This window comes from Carcharhinus amblyrhynchos, chromosome 5 (genome assembly GCF_965287045.1).
Source record: "Carcharhinus amblyrhynchos chromosome 5, sCarAmb.v2.hapA, whole genome shotgun sequence".
Taxonomy (NCBI): Eukaryota; Metazoa; Chordata; class Chondrichthyes; order Carcharhiniformes; family Carcharhinidae; genus Carcharhinus; species Carcharhinus amblyrhynchos.
This window is the reverse complement of record NC_137328.1, coordinates 6,576,880-6,595,953: the sequence shown is the minus strand read 5'-3', so window position 1 is coordinate 6,595,953 and position 19,074 is coordinate 6,576,880. Positions and strand designations below refer to the sequence as shown.

Sequence of the window (19,074 nt, the reverse complement as noted above, 5' to 3'; positions counted from 1 at the left end):
GAATTGGAAATGGAGGCAGTATCATTGGACTGAAAATCCCAGAGGCCTGAGCCACCACTCTGGCGACGTGGGTTCAAATCCTGCCATAGCTGCTGATGTATTTAAATCCAATTAATTCATTAAATCGGGAATAAAAGCAAGCTTGAAGTTATGGTGGCCATCTATCTAACCCATTGTGCAAATGGTATAATGATAAATGCCCTCTTAAAGAAACAAAGCTGCCTGGCATGGGCTGTGAGTCCAGACACACGATGGCCAATCAATTCTGTCAGTTGTGCCAAACACTGATGCAAAGTATAATAAAAATAGGTTTATTTGGTAGCACGAGCTTTCGGAGCGCCGCTCCTTCATCAGGTGAAGGGGCAGCACTCCGAAACCCCACGCTACCAAATAAACCTATTGGACTTTAACCTGGTATTGAGACTCCTCACTGTGCCCACCCCAGTCCAATGCCGGCATCTCCACATCAAAATAAAAATAAATTGGATAGGCCACCTGGCATTTACATAGGTATCAGATTTGGGTATGACTCCTTGCCCAGTTGACCCTGCAAAGTCCTCCTCACCAGCACCAACCAATAGAGCGATATGGGCCAAAGGTGGGCAATTGGGACTAGCTTAGTGGTTTTAACAAAAGGGTAGCATGGATGAGTTGGAATGAAGGGCCTGTTTCCACACTGTAAACCTCTATGACTCTATGGCCTGAAGACTTACCTCAATGTTCCGGCCACCATCATTACCATAGAAATCATAGAAACCCTACAGTACAGAATGAGGCCATTTGGTCCATCGAGTCTGCATCGACCACAATCCCACCCAAGCCCTACCCCCATATCTGTACATATTTTACCCTCTAATCTATGCATCTATGGTCAATTTAGCACGGCCAATCCAACCTAACCCACACATCTTTGGACTGTGGGAGGAAACCAGAGCACCCGGAGGAAACCCACGCATTCACGAGGAGAATGTGCAAACTCCACACAGACAGTGACCCGAGCCGGGAATCGAACCCAGGTCCCTGGAGCTGTGAAGCAGCAGTGCTAACCACTGTGCTACCGTGCCATCTCTGGGTATGAGCTATCCCACTGGCAGGATGACTGCCAGAGGTGGTGGCACAGTGGTCTCATCGCTAGACTGTTAATCCAGCAGTCAGCTAATATTCTGGTGTCCCGGGTTCGAATTCCGCCACGGCAGATGGTGGAATTTGAATTTAATTTCTTTTAAAAATCCAGAATTAAGAATCTACTGATGACCATGAAACCATTGTCGATTGTCAGAAAAAACCCATCTGGTTCGCTAATGCACTTTAGGGAAGGAAATCTGCCATCCTTACCCGGTCTGGCCTACATGTGACTCCAGAGCCACAGCAATGTGGTTGACTCTCAACTGCCCTCAGGCAATGAGGGATGGGCAATAAATACAATAATATGTATCACAAATGATTTTTAAAAAAGTCAGGAGGGAGTGGCCGAGGGACTCGTCAACATTGACTCCGGGCACAATGAGGGCTCATGGAATCAGGTCAAACGTGGAAAACTCCTGCTGCTTAGCACCCACCGTTCTCTGTCCATCAGCCATCCTGGTGGACATCACTTCAAACAAAGGACACAGAATATAATCTGGCCGAGAGACTTCAACATCCATCACTAAGGATATCTTTGTAGTATCACCATTGTTAAAAGTTTAAGTTTATTTTATTAGTGTCACAAGTAGGCTTACACTAACACTGCAATGAAGTTACTGTGAAAACCCCTAGTCGCCACACTCTGGTGCCTGTTCGGGCACACTGAGGGAGAATTTAGCGTGCACTGAACCAGCGCGTCTTTTGGACTGTGGGAGGAAACTGGAGCACCCGGAAAAAACCCACATAGTCATGGAGAAAGTGTATAGAATCCGTAGAACAGAATCCAAAGAATCCTGCAGTGCAGAAGGAGGCCATCTGGCCCACCAAGTTTGCACCACCCACAGTCCCACCCAGGCCCAATTTCCATAACCTTTGCATTTACCCCAGCTTGTCCCCTGACACTAAGGGGCAATTTAGCATGGCCTATCCACCTAATCCGTACAACTTTGGAGTGTGGGAGAAAACTGGAGCACCCGGAGGAGACCCACGCAGACACAGGGAGAATGTGCAGACTCCGCCTAGACAGTGACCCGAGCCCGGAATCGAACCCGGGTCCCTGGCGTTTTGAGGCAGCGGTGCTAACCATTGTGCCACCTGTGCTGCCCCATTGGCTAAGCTGGCGTCCTGAAGGGTCTGGTTGTGAAACTGGGCCTGCGGTAAGTGGTGAAAGGAACAAGAGTGAAAAATCTACTTGACCTCACCCTCAGTTATCTTCCTGTTACTGCTGCATCTATAACAGCACTGGTAGGAGTGTCCACTGCACAGTCCCATCTCCACACTGAGGGCACCCTCTGTCGTGTTGCGTGATGCTACCACTGCGCTGAAATCGAAGAAATTCAGACTCCAATAGCTTAAAAACGCTCACCCTTGAGGTGCTGCGGGCCAGTGCTTTCGCATCCGAACACAATCTGTAACCTCATAACCCAGCATATCCCTCACTCCACTGTTACCATCAAACAAAGGATTAACCCTGGAGCAGTGTGGAGCAGCACCAGCCTAAAGATGAGATGCCAACCTGGTGATGCCAACAATGCATGACAACTTAATCCATCAAAGAGTGCATGCCGCATGCAGTAAACAGTGCTAAGCGACCCCACAACCAATGGATCAGATTAAAGCTCTGCACTCTGACCAAATCCAGTCCTGTGACAACTGAACACAGTAGGAGGGGAGGTTCCATGAACATTTCCGATCATGAGGTTGGTGTACCTTTAAGAGGAATTTTTTAAAAATCATGGTCTCAGCCTTGGGTGATGTCATTGGTGGGAGGAGGAAAAAAACTGTGTGCAGGTCAGGTGACAAGGCTTTTCTCATTTTTAGTTCTGAGCTGCAGGTTTGAGTTTTAGTTTAGAAGGGAGTTGGCATCAGACCGAAAGCAGTGTCTCTCTCTCTCTCTCTCCCCCTGGTTTTGGGCAATTCTGCTGTTTAGTTGAAAGCCCTCCCTAGAGTAGAAAATCTCTTGTTGGGGGCTGGATCAAGAATCTCCCTGGTGTTTTGGGAATGGTGTGCATTGTCTGTATATCAAGAAACGATACTCTTCACTGTATCCCAATATATGTGACAATAATGAATCAAATCGACTCAGCAAGCGGCGATACAGGTCGATGACTGCACTGTGCTCAGTTCCATTCACAACTTATTGACAATAAAGCAGCCCTGTCCACGCGCAGCAAAACCTGTTCAATATTCAACTTGGTTACTCCATGATGAGTGACAAGTGACATTTGTGTCAGGTAATGAGAAGTCCAACAAGAGAGAGCCTCCCCATCATTACCACCAACAACACCCTGAAGTATTGACCAGAAACTGAACTGGACTAGCCACATAAACACTGCGATTACAAGAGCAGATTGGAGGCTAGGAATCCTGTGGTGAGTGACTCACCTTCTAATCCCCAAAACCTGCCCCCTGTCGACAAGTCAGGAGTGTGATGGAATACGCTTCACTCGCCTTGATGAATGCAATCCAACAGCCCTCAAGAAGCTTGATACCATCCAGGGTAAAGTAGCCCGCTTCACTGGCACCCCATTCACCACCTTAAACATTCACTGTTGCTGCTTAGTGGCAGCAGAGTGTACCATCTACAAGGTGCAGTGCAGTGACTTACCAAGGCTCCTTCAACAGCACCTTCCTATCCCACAGCTTCTGCCACTTGGACACACAGAGTCAGCAGATACCTGGAAACATCACCACTTGCATGGCCGTGACTCATCTCTCATTCCCTCCCTCTACAGTATAAATATCTCCCAGTTTCTACGCCTTGGAGCTCTGACAAAGGATCGAAACGTCAGCTCTTTTCTCTCCTCCCAGATGCTGCCGGACCTGCTGAGATTTTCCAGCGTTTTCTCTTTTGGTTTCAGCACCTGCAAGTTCCCCTCCGGGCCACTCGCCGTCCTGACTTGGGAAGATACCGGCCCTTCCTTCACTGCCGCTGGGTCAAAAAAATCCATGAGCCCCCTCCCTAACAGCACAGTGGGCGTACCTACACCGCGGGGACTGCAGCAAAGTCAAGAAGGAGGCTCGCCCCCTTCTCGAGGGTAATTAGGGACGCTCAATAAATGCTGGCCTGAGCGGCGACGCCCGCCTCCCGTGATCGAATAGACGGAAAGCTTGTGCGGGGAGGGGGGCAGAGAGGGGCTGAGTGGCCTGCTCCTGATATTGGATGGAAGGCAACAAGGGCTGGATGAGACGATATATTAAACACAGGCAGATCTTGCAGTGACGGCGGAACTGGAAGCGGCACACGACAGCCAGAGGAGATTCCTTTCCTGTATATCCATCCACTCCGCAGAGGTCAGGGTGTCCTGATTCATAATGCAAATTGGCTTGATGTGCTTAGTAACCTCGCTGGCAACCTGCCTCTGGCAGATGGATCGCTGCCTAAGTACATTTGACTTTTACTGACTAGCTGATGCAGACATCCGGTCTAACTATTTTGCTGCTGATACTTCAAGCCGGTTTCATTCACAGATACCTGAGTGTAGTCCAGCGCAGTCAGACATTGAGACGTGAACAAGCGCTAATTTCAACCTCATTTTTAACCCGCACCCCCCCCCCAACCCCTCCCATCTATTTTTGGATTCAGTGGTTAACACTCTCGACAGGTTCTGAATTCAAGCCCCGCTCCAGAGTCTCGAGAGACTCCACTTGCCTGACCCCTTCCCCGCTCCCCCCCCACCCCCACCCCCACGCAGCACGGAGGGAGCCCTGCACCGTCAGAGGTGCCGACTTGCAGCTGAGTCGTTAACCCGAGGTCCCGTCTCGGGCAGAGGTTGAAGGTCTCTCGCAAGGCGGCGGGGAGTCCTCCTCAGTGTGCTGGCCCTAACAGTTATCCCTCAATCAACACCACGCGGTTATCTGACCCTTTACCACGTCGCTGTTTGTGGGATCTTGCTGTGCACACATCGGCTGCTGCGTTTCCTGCATTGCAGCAGTCACGACACTTCGGGAAGTACTTCGTTGGCTGTTAAAGTGCATTTCAGACATCCAGAGGTTGTGAAAGGCGCTACAGAATCTGTTGACATTAGGGTTTTTTAAAACATGAAGGCGTGTGTTTATATAACATTTCCCAGCACCACCAGAGTCTGGAGCACTTTACGGCCAATGAGGTATTTTGGAAATGTCCTCACTGTTGTAATGTCAGAGACACAGCATCAACTCACGCTCAGCAAGATCCAACTCCCCCAAATATTCAAACCACCACCACCGGATAATCATAGAATCCCTACAGTGCAGAAGGAGGCCATTCGGCCCATTGAGTCCCTACAGGCCCTATCCTCATCACCCCACATATTTACCCTGCTAATCCCCCTGACACATAGGGGCAATTTAGCGAGGCCACTCCACCCAGTAAGGAGTCTCACAATACCAGGTTAAAGTCCAACAGGTTTATTTGCTCCTGTGCGGTGAAGAGGCTTGGAGATCCTCTCCACACGGAGCTGGCACTTTGCGGTGTCGATGGTAGCCGTGATGTGGAGATGCCGGTGTTGGACTGGGATCCAAGTGGAGAGGATCTCCCAGCACAGGTTTGAATAAGGTCTCTTCACCGCACAGGACCAAATAAACCTGCTGGACTTTAACCTGGTGTTGTGAGACTTCTTACTGTGCTTTCCTCAGTTCAATCCACCCAACCCACGCATCTTTGGACTGTGGGAGAAAACCGGGGCACCGGGAGGAAACCCACGTAGACACGGGGAGAACATGCAAACTCCACACAGACAGTGACCCGAGGCCAGAATTGAACCCGGGCCCCTGGTGCTGTGAGGCAGCAGTGCCACCCCAATCCATTGTTTGTGACGTTGATTGAGGGAAAAATAAGGCCCAAAATATTGGGAAGCAATTTCCTGTGTGTTTGTGTGTGAGAGCATGTGTCTTTGTGTGTGTGTGTGTGTGTGTGTGTATATACATATGTATGCAAGTGCATGTGAATGTGTGTAAATGTGCATGAGTGAGTGTTTGTGTGTGTGAATGAATGTGTGAGAATGAGTGTATGTGTGTGTGTGTGTGTGTGTGTGAATTCAGCCGCTGGTGACAGAGTACTGATCTATTCCAGGAATAATTAGCTACAGAAACAGATGAAATTCTGACCAATGCACTGTCAGGGTGTGGAAAGGTTGAGACAGAGAGAGAGAGAAAGCATCAGTCAAGAAACGGTGCGTCCAACAGTGCAGCACTCCCTCAGTGCTGCACCGAGAATGCCAGCTTTGACGTTTGTACACAAGCCCTGGAGTGTGATTTGAGCCTGGAACCTTGAGACCCGGGGGTGGGGGGGTTTGCAGGATGGCTCACAACTCAGAAACAGGCCGCACAAGTCTGACAGTCACCAAATTCCTCTGCGCTAAAGATTGAGGTTGTTCTCACCTTGCCTGGAACACCCTTCCGAAGGCTCCCTCTCCGATATCCCGCACGTATTCGATGTTATTCCTTGGATATTCGAGGCTGAGCAGTTTGGGGTTGAGAAGGAGGGGGAGACGCTGGTACATGGGGTTGGGGTGAAGCCTGTCCAGCAGCAGTTCAGAAGGCAGAGCTGTCAGCGTGGGGGTTTCGGTTCCTCTGTAACTACAGGAAAACAAACACGTGTGAGGAAAGAATGAGATACAATGCCCCAGCCTGGAGCTTGATTCAGATTCCCCCAACCTCCCCTCAAGCCCAGCACCGGGGCAAAGCAATTTGACTTTTTCCAATGATGTTCTTCAAACAATCTTCAAGGTCATCAAATACATTGAATCATACAGCACAAAAAAAAGCTCTTTGGCCAATCATGTTGTTACTACCTCACGGTCAATTATTCCCATTCCCCTGTGCTTTCTCCAAAGCACTAGAAATTTTTCCTTTAGAAGATTGTAGCCAAAGCCTCTTCAAAAGTTAATTTGATTTATTACTGTCACTTGTATTATCATACAGTGAAAAGTATTCTTTCTTGCACAGTTTACAGACAAAACATATCATTCATAGGGAAGGAAAGGAGAGAGTGCAGAAGGCGGTGTTACAGTCATAGCTAGGGTGTAGAGAAAGATCAACTTAATTTAAGGTAGGTCCATTCAAAAGCCTGATGGCAGCAGGGAAGAAGCTGTTCTTGAGTTGGTTGGTACGTGACAACAGACTTTTGCATCTTTTTCCCAATGGAAGAAGATGGAAGAGAGTGTGTCCAGGGTGCTTGTGGTCTCTATTTATGCTGGCTTTTCCTAGGCAGCGGGAAGTGTAGACAGAGTCAATGGATGGAAGGCTGGTTTGTGTGATGGACTGGGCTACATTCACAACCCTTTGTAGTTTTTTGCAGTCTTGGGCAGAGCAGGAGCCCATACCAAGCTGTGATACAAACAGAAAGAATGCTTTCTATGGTGCATCTGTAAAAGTTGGTGAGAGTTGTAGCTGACATGCCAAATTTCCTTCGTCTTCTGGGAAAGTAGAGGTGTTGGTGGGGCTTTCTTAACTACAGTGTCAGCATGGAGGGACCAGGACAGGTTGTTGGCGATCTGGGATATTTTGGCCTTGGAGGGAGTGCAGAGGAGGTTTACGAGGCTGATACCGGAGTTGAGGGGGTTGAGCTATGAGGAGAGGCTGAATAAATTAGGCTTGTACTCGTTAGAGTTTAGAAGAATGAGGGGAGATCTCATTGAGACGTATAAGATGATGAATGGGATGGATAGGATAGAAGTGGAGAGACTCTTCCCGCTCAGAAAGGACAGTAGGACTAGGGGGCACAGCCTCAAGATAAAGGGGGGGCGGTTTAGAACGGAGTTGAGGAGGAACTTCTTCACTCAAAGGGTGGTGAATCTCTGGAATTCTCTGCCCGTTGAAGTGGTGGAGGCTACCTCGCTAAATATTTTTAAGATGCGGGTTGATGGGTTTTTGATAAGAGAGGGGATTAAGGGTTATGGGGAGAGGGCGGGAATGTGGAACTGAGCCAAGACAGATCAGCCATGATCTTATTGAATGGCGGGGCAGGCTCGAGGGGCTAGTTGGCCTACTTCTGCTCCTATTTCTTATGTTCTAAAAACTTGAAGCTCTCGACAATTTCTACTTTGTCCCCGTTGATCATCAAATAAATGGGTTGGACTTAAACCTGGTGTTGTCAGACTTCCTACCCCGTTGATGTAGACAGGGGCAGGTTCTCCACTACATTGCTATTGAATCTGCTTCCACCATCCTTTCAGACAGTGAAAACCAGCTCATAATAACTCGCTGTGTGTGAAATAAAACATTCTCATCATCTTCCCTCAGGCTTTTCTTCTCTTTGATCTGTGTCGTTCTGGTTACTGACCCTCCAGGCAGATCTTTCACTATCTGCTCAAACACAACCTCTCAGGACTTGGAACATGTTTGATTGAAGTCATTGCTTCGCCTTCCCAGCTCTGAGGCCAACAAGCTCACTTCTCCCGTTTCTCTCTGCATCACTTCATCCCTTCATCCCTGTTACCATTCTGACTGCGGTATTGTGGCTCAGCTAACAATCCAGATACCAGGGTACTGCTCTGCGGACCCTGGTTCAAATCCCACCATGGCAGATGGAAGAATGTGAATTCAATAAAAAAAAATCTGGAATTAAAAGTCTAATGATTAAAACCATTGTCGGAAAAACCCATCTGGTTCACTAATGTCCTTCAGGGAAGGAAATCTGCCATCCTTACCTGGTCTGGCCTACATGTGACTCCAGAGCCACAGCAATGTGGTTGACTCTTAAATGCCCTCAGGGATGGGCAATAAATGTTTGCCCAGCTAGAAACGCCAACACCTCATGAACAAATGTTAAAAATCTCCTCTGCTGGCTTGGTGCACAGAACTCTCACCAACTTTTACAGATGCACCATAGAAAGCATTCTTTCTGGTTGTATCACAGCTTGGTCTGGGCTCCTGCTGTGCCCAAGGCCGCAAGGAACTACAGAGGATTGTGAATGTAGCCCAATCCATCACACAAACCAGCCTCCCATCCATTGACTGTCTACACTTCCCACTGCCTCGGCAAAGCCAGCATAATGAAAGACCCCACACACCCCAAACGTTCTCTCTTCCACCTTCTTCCGTAGGGAAAAAGGTACAAAAATCTGAGGTTACGCAAAAACCAATTCAAGCTTCTTCCCTGCTGCCATCAGACCTTTGAATGGACCCACCGTACAGTAAGCTGATCTTTCAATACACCCTATCTGTAACTGCAACACTTCATTCTGCACCCTCTCCTTTCCTTCTCCCCTTTGTACCCCATGAACGGTATGTTTTGTCTGTACAGTGTGCAAGAAACAATACTTTTCACTGTATACTAATACGTGTGACAATAAATCAAATCAAATAACTCTCTAGCTTAGTTTATTAGTTTCTTTTAGTTTATTTTATTTGTGTCACACGTAGGCTTACATTAACACTGCAATGAAGCCACTGTGAAAATCTCCTGTTTGAGGATACTAAGGGAGAATTTAGCATGGCCAATGCACCTAACCAGCACGTCTTTTGGACTCTGGGAGGAATTTAGAGGCAACCCATGCAAACATGGGGAGAACATGCAGACTCTGCACAGATAGTGACTGAAGTCGGGAATCAAACCCGGGTCCCTGCCATTGAGAGGCAGCAGTGCCAACCACTGTGCCACAGTAGCGGCCCCCGGCTAGGGATTTTGTGTGACTTTTTTAACTAAGAGTTACGACAGTATTTAAGCTGGCATTCCCATCACAGTGAGCAGGAAGTGAAATAAGGAGAAGTTCTTCACCTTTTCCTGGCTTGCCATTCCTTCTGACGACGGTGACACGTTAGAACGATAATGATCAAGAACACAGACGCTGCAATGCTGGAGATTATGGAAATGATGATGGTCATGGAATAAGTTGCAGAAGTGAGGGTGGCCGTGTCTACGTTTCCTGCATTGTGCTCCACGCCCGTCGTTGAGGTGGCTGGAAGAGACATTACAGAAGGAGCTAAATACAACCCAGTTTTCAACAATCCTCCTGCTCAAACACTCGCTATCTACTGCCTGGATACTTGAGCAGTGCCACAGAGAGAAGTGCACCCATTAATTGGTCAGCAATGATAGTTCTCCTGATGGTTTCACTGTGCTGGACACAACAGAAGGCCCTGTTCCTGATTGCTATGCAGAACATGTCAGTGGGTGAGGTCCCGAGCACAGTAGAGTTGGGAAGAGTCAATATAATTTGTGGGTGAAGGATGAACTAACATGGGGAGTCCAGCATCTCTGGAACCGAGTGCAATTCCTCAAGGAAAGAAAAGATGGAAAGAAATGGGAAATAATTAAAGCTTTACTGATATAACCATTGGTATCCAGTGTCCATTATTAACGATCTGATGCTATGTAATGGACTGACACTGGACCATAGAATCATACAGTGCAGAAGGAGGCCATTCAGCCTGTCAAGTCTGTACCATCCACAATCCCATCCAGGTTCTACTCCCATGCATTTACCCTAGCTCATCCCTCTGACACTAAGAGGCAATTTAGCGTGGCCAAACCACCTAATCTACACACCTTTGGACTGTGGGAGGAAACTGGATCACCCGGAAGGAACCCAGGCAGACTCTGCGCAGTGACCCAAACCGGGAATCGAACCCAAGTCCCTGGCACTGTGAGGCAGCAGTGCTGACCACTGTGCTACCATGTCACCCATGTGACTGCTGGGAAATTAGGAACAGGAGCTCAGCCCTTGAATCTGTTCTGTATTTCGATTAGCTCATGGCTGATTTGCCTCTTTATTCCATTGGCCCGCCTTGGCGCAGTAACCCTCCATACTCGTGCCGTAAGACACCCCCCACCCCCTCACGGACACAATAGTTTCTTGGAGGAAGAGTTGATGACCTCCTTTGCATGAAGAAGTATTTGTTTCCTTGTGCCCTTCTGGTTCTGTAGCCAACAGGTAAGAAATAGTCACCCCGGTTGTGCTGATTGGCCCTTTCTTCATCTCCTACCCCAGGCTGAGAAGATGTCTTTATGTTTCTGCAGTGAACTTGCCAAAGATCAACCCATAGCTCTCAGTACAACTTACACATGATCACTGCAGGCTATCTCTATCTCGTTTTTATGAAGTTTTCCAAGTTTCTATCCCCCAGTAGGACACATGCATTTCACACACCAGCCCAGTTTAACCCGGTTTAATTTAGATGCTTCACAGAAATTTTCTGAGCTATCAATTTGAACCGTGACGCTTACATTATAATGTTTTAAGTTTATTTATTTACTAGCCACAAGTAGGCTTAAATGAACACTGCAATGAAGCTACTGTGAAAATCCCCTAGACGCCAACTCTGGTGTCTGTTCAGGTGCACTGAGAGAGAATTTAGCATGGCCAATGCACCCATAACCAGCACATCTTTTAGGAGGAAACCAGAGCACCCAGAGGAAACCCACGCAGACACGGGGAGAATGTGCAAACTCCACACTGCCAGTGACCCGAAGCTGGAATTGAACCTGGGTCCCTGGTGCCGTGAGGCAGCAATGTTAACCACTGTGCCACATGTATCTAATATAGTTTTGTCCATAAGTTTGTTTGTAAATGACATTTATAAACATTTCCAAAGATGTGCGGGTTAGGTAGATTGGCCACGCTAAAATTGCGCCTTAGTGTCCTGAGGTTAGAAGGATTAGTGGGAAAATGTGTAGGGATATGGGGGTAGGGCCTGGGTGGGATTGTGGTGGGTGCAGACTTGATGGGCCAAATGGCTTCTTTCTGCACTGTCGGGTTTCTATGACTCTATACATGATGGGCAGGATTGTGCATTTTGGGTAGGGTCCATGATACTGGGGTCAAATGGGGGTGTGGACCCCCACACTGTGTCAGGGACAGGCAACAGGCAGTGATTTTCCCCAAACTGGCCCGAGGTTCAATGTTACCAGCGGGTTCAGGATGGCAGGCGGGACCTGGAAGTCGGAGCTTGGAAGAAAGTACAGCCTGTCACTGCAGGCAAGGGAGAGAGAGGGTGGCTGCCAGGCCAACAACCTTCCAAACTTTCAAATTAAAAGCTGGCTTCAGCTGAAGGGACCACCACCGAGGAGAGGGCTGCCTGTGGCTTCAACTGTGGCCAGGTCACTGGATTGGGACTGAAAATCTGTTCCATCGACAGGAGATCAGGGTCATTTGGATGTGAAGTATAAAGGAGACAGGATTATATTTATATAGCGCCGTTCATCACTTTGGAACACTTTCAGCCAGTGACGTACTTTCAAGTGCGGCTGCTGTTGTGACGGAGGGAAATTCTCCAGCTGTTTTCTGCTCAGCAAGATCCCAATAAGATTAACCGCCAGGTAATCTGCATTTTTAATTGGGGGATGAACGTTGACCCAGGAGAGCAGGGAGAACTCGCTAGCTCTTCTGCGAAATAGTATCGTGGTGGGATTTGTTACTCCAATAGGCCTTGGTTTAACATTGCACCCAAGAGGTGGCATCTACAAACATGTGGCACAACCACAACACTGCAAGGAGCGCAGCCAGGGTTTTGCGCTCAAGTGTCTGGAGTGGGACTTGGACCCGCAATCTCAGAAGTGATATCTCCAGATTCCATTTCTCACTGATGTACCGGCCTGTTTTCTTGTGTAAGGACGGTGTGTAGCTGGGACATTAGCCCAAGTCCTCGTTTCAACGTGCTGCCAATTACGACCCTGCTTCCCGCGGAGATCCCCACGTGCGTCACGGTACGTACCATTGGTGCAGAGGGGTATATTGCAGAACTCCCATCTGATATCCCGATTCGTGGTGTAGCACCAGGGGCGCTCACTCTCACCTCCCGGGTTGCGGCAGTAGTTGTCCGAGTTGGTCAGCTCTGGGAATAACTCTGGCATGCGCCTGTGGAAGTGGGGAACCTTGGAGAGGAAAGCAATAGCATTGTCTGTCAATTGAATGCGTGCATCTCGTGGGAACAGCTGTGGAGCTTTGTAAAACCAAAAACAATTGTGCTTTTATGAATTTGTCATTGTTCTGCACAATTCCTTGGAGGGATACTTCTGAGAGAACTGCGGCTTCGCTTGGATATTGTACAAAGCAATGAAAAAGAGCATTCAACTTACATGACCTTTGTAGGGTGTATGTTCCGGATCACCATATCATTCTATCAATACATCCCTCTATTATGTTTTTCTTCCTCATGTGTTTATCTATCTTTTAAATGCTGGCAGAATTTGAATTCAATTATTAAATCTGGAATTGTAAAGCTTGTCTGAGTGCCACAAAACTTACCATCAGTTGTTGTAAAAACCCATCCAAGTTCACTATTGCCCTGCATGTGACTCCAAACGTCAGACCCAGTTGACTCTTAATCATCCTCTGAAGTGAGCCACTCAGTTCAGGGGGCAATCAGGGATGGGAATCAAATGCCAGTAACACCCGCATCCCACAAAAGAATAAGTAAAAAGATCCAGCCCCCATTACTACATTGCTGCTAGTGTGAGCTTGCTGATTTCTTACATTGCGACAGTAACTACACCTCCTTGGATGGAGAGCACTTTGGATAAACGAATGGTACAGCAGAGGAACAGGCCCTTTGGCCCACCAAGCCTGTGCCAACACATGACACCTTTCTAAACGGAAGACCTTTTGCCTCTACACGGTCCGTATCCCTCTATTCCTTGCCTATTCATGTACTTGGTCTCACAACACCAGGTTAAAGTCCAACAGGTTTATTGGGTAGCACGAGCTTTCGGAGCACTGCTCCTTCATCAGGTGAGTGGACTTTTCACTCATCTGATGAAGGAACAGTGCTCCGAACACTCGTGCTACCCAATAAACCTGTTGGACTTTAACCTGGCGTTGTGAGACTTCTTACTGTGTCCACCCCAGTCCAATACCGGCACCTCCACATCATACTCATGTATCTGTCAAGATGTTTCTTAAACGTTGCTATTGTTTCTGCATCTACCACCTCCTCTGGCAGCGCATTCCGGGCATACACCACCCTGTGTATAAAAAACTAGCCTCTCACATCTTTAAGCTTTCCCCCTTTTTATCTCAAACCTATGTCCCTGAGTAATTGACATTTCTACCCTGGGAAAAAGACTCCGACTATCCGTTCTTTCCGTGTCTTTCATAATTTTGTAAACTTCTATCAGGTCGCCTCTTCGACATTCAAGTGAAAACAAACCAAGTTTGTCCAATCTCTCCTCGTGGCTAATCCCCTCCAAACCAGACAACGTTCTGGTGAACCTTTCCTGTGCACTCTCTGAATGCCTCATCCTCCTGGCAGTGTGGCGACCAAAACTGTATGCAATATTCTAACTAAAGTTCTATATAGCGATAACTGGACTTGCCAATTTTTATACTCTGTGCCCTGACCGATGAAGGCAAACATGTCATACACCTTCTTGACCACCTTATCCACTTGTGTTGCCACTTTCAGGGAACTGTGGATCTGTACGCCCAGATCCATCTGCACGTTAATGTTTCTAAGGGTTCTGTCCTTTACTGTATACTTCCTTCCTGCATTAGACCTTTGCGATGCCCAAAAGGCGCTATAGAAATGCAACTCTTTCTTTCTTCGACCAGCTTTGCTTCTTGAAGACTCTAAGTGTAGCTGAGTGTCTAAATGAGAAAGAAATGCTCTGTTGGACTTGAGGGAGACAGCGAAGATGATTGTAACACTTGCCACAAAAATTATCAGAGACATGGATAGAATGAATAGTCAGAGTCTTTTCCCTGGGGTAAAAATGTCAATTACTAGGGGACATAGGTTTACAGTAAAAGGGGGAAAGTTTAGAAGAGATTGAGAGACAAGTTTTTTTTACACATAGTGCTAAGTGCCTGGAATGCGCTGCCAGAGGAGGTGGTCAAAGGCAGATACAATAGCGACATTTAAGACTCACAGAACCATAGAAAATTACATCTCAGAAACAGGCCTTTTGCCCCTTCTTGTCTGTGCCAAACCGTTTTTCTGCCTAGTCTCACTGACCTGCACTTGGACCATATCCCTCCACACCCCTCTCATTCATGAGCCTGTCCAAGTTTCTCTTAAATGTCAGATCCATGAATAGGCAGGGGATAGAGGGATACAGACCGCGTAGAGGTGAACGGTCTTTCGTTTAGAAAGGCGTCACTCGTTGGCTGGGGCTTCATGTGCCGAAAGCCCTGACCCTGTATTGTGCTGTCGGATATAATCAGACGATCTGTTTGAGCTGGAGACCAGGTCTACTCTGTACACTCGCTAGGCTGCAGACGGAGCTTCATTCTTTACCCAGACTCTGGACACTGTTACTGTTTCCTAACTTTCATTGCGAGGCTGACAGCCCACACAACAAGATGGGTACACTGGGACCGTTCGGAGGTTATCGGGCATTTCAAATTCCGATCGGTCTGTGAGCGAGGAGATTATCTACTCCAGATGTCACAGATCTGGTTGCATCCACTGACCTCCCCTCAATAACTGTCTTCAGCGGCCAGACATTTCCTTCCTGTCCTGAGACGAAGAATGTAACTAAGAGTCCACACGTATCGTTTTACCACTATATCTGAGCGTTGCACACAAATAAAATCACCAGGGCTGCTACTGGAAAGCCGAGGAGCGGTTAAATTAAATACTCGTTCTCCCACCCGGCCATCGGACAGGGTTATACAGCCCTGCCTTCATCGTCCAGCAGCAGGGCAGGGGAACACAGGAACAGGCCATTCAGCCCATCGAGTCTACTCCACCATTCAACATAATCGCAGCTGATCATCCACTTTGATGTCTTTAGGACGGAGATGAGGAGACATTTCTTCACCCGGTGAGCCTGTGGAATTCATTACCACAGGAAGTAGTTGATGCCAAAAACATTGAATGTATTCAAGAGGTGGCAGGATATAGCACTTGGGGCGAACGAGATCAAAGGTTATGGGGAGAAAGCAGGATTGGGCTATTGGGTTGGACAATCAGCTATGATTGTAATGGACGGCGGAACAAGTTTAAAGGGCCGAACGGCCTCCTCCTGCTCCTATCCTCTACGCTTTGATGTTTTTCCTACACAATCCCCATATCGCTTTACGTCAATGGGATTTGGAAATCTGTCAACCTCTACTTTAAACATACTCAGTGACTGAGCTTGCACAGCCTTCTGGGATCGAGAATTCCATAGGTTCGCAACCCACTGAGTAAAAAAAAAACTCCTCATCTTGGTGTGAAGCATTTTGCCCCTTATTTTGAAATCGTGCCCCCTAATCAGTTCTAATCTGTGCCACCGTAACATCTGTAATCTGTGCCCATCTTGGCTGACCCAGCAGTGACTCCAGTAACGTTTCCCACATAGCGCTGAATCTAACGGAGGGGGTCACATTCTGTTCAGTCCTGGGCATTTTACAGTCGGATGCCAAAGACACCGAGATTCCTGTCGAGATTCCTTGAGGTGATTTCAGTGTTGGAAGGCTTTTCACTTGAAGGAGACACCAAGTAGAACAAAGAAGGCAAATCCACAATGGCCTCAACGTCCCTCCACATTGTCCCCCACCGCATTAACCTCTCTAACCTCCTCCAGTCTTCCAATCCTCTAAGGTCTCTGTGTTCACCTAATCCTGACCTCGAATGCGTTACCGATTTCCATCGCTCCACCATTGCTGGCTGTGCTTTCAGTTGTCTAGGATGTAAGCTCAGGAATTGTTTCCCTATCCCTCTCCATCGCTTTTTCCCCTCCTTCAGGCCTGACCCCTGGACCAAGAAATATTTTCTCTCAGTGGGTGGAGAGCCTCTGGGACTCCTTTCCTCATAGGGCAGTGGAAGTAGAGTCTTTGAACGTTGCTAAGGTGGAGTGAGCTCGATTCTTGATTTCCAAGGGGTGGGGTGAAGGGTTATCAAGGAAAATGTGGGAATGTGGAGTTGAAAAAAAGTTGATTGAAAGAATAAAACTCAAGACATGGAGTTTGTGTGAGACGGTAAGAACACAAGTAGGCCGTTTGGCCCATTGAGTCTGCTCTGCCATTCAATGAGATCATGCCTAATCTGCTGTGATAATCCTCAACTCCACTTTGCTGCTTATCACCTCAATTCCCTAACTGATTAAAAATCTCAGCCGTGGACATATTGAACGACCCAGCCTCTACAGCCCTCTGTGGGAAAGCATTCCATAGATTCATTCCCCTCTGACAGAAGGTCGTAAATGTAACCCAATCCACCAAGCAAACCAGCCTCCCATCCAATGACTCTGTCTACACTTCCCGCTGCCTCAGAAAAGCAGCCAGCATAATTAAGGACCCTGCGCACCCCTGACATTCTCTCTTCCACCTTCTTCTGTCGGGAAAAAGATACAAAATTCTGAGATCACGTAACAACCGACTCAAGAACAGCTTCTTCCCTGCTGCTATCAGACTTTTGAATGGACCGACCTTATATTCAGCTGATCTTTTTCTGCACTCCTAGCTATGACTGTAACACTACATTCTGTAGTCTCTCCTTTCCTTCTTTATGAATGGTATGCTTTGTCTGTATAGCGCGCAAGAAACAATACTTTTCACTAACCCAATACACGTGACAATAATAAAATATTAAGCTGACCTTTCCCTACACTCTAGATATGCCTGTAACACTACATTCTGCACCCTCTCCCTTCCTTCTCCTTGGAGTAACAATCAGATTGGCCGTGATATTATTGAATGGCGGAGCAGGTTTGAGGGGCCGAATGGCCTATTTGTAATTCATAGGTAAGATTTTGGTTATCTGTTCTAATCTGTGCCACCGTACCGTTTGCAATCTGTGAATGTCAATGACTTTATTGGCACATGCCCTGCCAATACTAACCTGCTGACTCCACTTCTGGCAAGGGATACCAGACTCTGTAATGTTTACCGAACCTTGATAGAACCTCCCATTATCGCTGTAACACACCTCTGTAGAAATAAGGATGCAAATAGTACAAAAATTAATCAGAATCTTTACCATCAATGAAAAGCAATTGTTGAAGAACCAGAATCTCAACCTTGACAACTTTGCACAGAAATCTAAATATTTCTACAATGTTGGAAGTCTTCGCACTTGGCTGGAAGGCAGTGTTAAACATGGACCTTAAACTAACTAGATTAAAATGTGGGAGCCGTTGGCTAGACCAGCATTTATTGCCCATCTCTAATTGCCCTTGAGAAGGTGGTGGTGAGCTGCCTTCTTGAAACACTGCATTCCCTGTGCTGTAGGTACACCCACATTGCTGTTAGGGAGGGAGTGCCATGGTTTTGACCCAATGACAGTGAAGGAACATCAATATAGAACCATAGGATCCTAACAGTGCAGAAAGAGGTCATTTGGCCCATCGAGTCTGCACCAACCACAATCCCTCCTAGGCTCTATCCCCATCATTCCATTTATTTACCCTGCTAACCCCTTGACACTAAAGAGCAATTTAGCATGTCCAATCAACCTAACCCACATATCTTTGGATTTTGGGAGGAAACCGGAGCACCTGGAGGAAACCCACACAGACACAGGGAGAACGTGCAAACTCTGCACAGGCAGTGACCCAAGCCGGGAATTGAACCTGGGTCCTGGCTCTGTGAGGCAGCAGGGCTAACCACTGTGCCATCATGCCACCCAGGTCAAGTTCACAGCCTCATTCTTTTCCATTTTTGGGGGCTGCAAAGTTTCCTTCCAAGTCATTCACCATCTTGACTTGGAAATATAAAAGAAAAGTGAAGTTCATTTGTTAGCCACAAGTAAGTTTACATTAACACTGCAATGAATAAACGTGAAATTCCCCTAGTGGCCACAGTCGGATGCCCGTTTGGATGCACTGAGGGAGAATTTTGCATGGCCAGTGCACCTAACCAGCACGTCTTTTGGGCTATGGGAGGAAACCAGAGCGCTCGGAGGAAACCCACACAGACATGGGGAGAACGTGCAGACTTCACACAGTCGGTGACCCGAGATGGGAATCGAACCCGGGTCCCTGGTGCTGTGAGGCGGCAGCGCTAACCACTGTGCCACCCGATGTATATCATCATTCCTTCACCGTCACTGGGTTAAAAACTTGGAGCTCCCTCCCTGACAGCTCTGTGGGTGTACCTACACCAC

General features: G+C 47.6%; 1 protein-coding gene across 1 annotated transcript in view; it reads right to left on the bottom strand.

The window, feature by feature from the left end:
• musk (muscle, skeletal, receptor tyrosine kinase) overlaps positions 1-19,074 on the bottom strand; it is a 137,388-nt gene that overhangs the window by 52,661 nt on the left and 65,653 nt on the right. Inside the window, exons 12-15 of the mRNA XM_080189607.1 lie at positions 17,812-17,900; positions 12,763-12,922; positions 9,827-10,007; positions 6,487-6,684 (exon numbers count right to left, since the gene is read on the bottom strand). Coding sequence (XP_080045733.1) covers positions 6,487-6,684; positions 9,827-10,007; positions 12,763-12,922; positions 17,812-17,900 — 628 coding nt within the window. The remainder of the gene's footprint in view (positions 1-6,486; positions 6,685-9,826; positions 10,008-12,762; positions 12,923-17,811; positions 17,901-19,074) is intronic.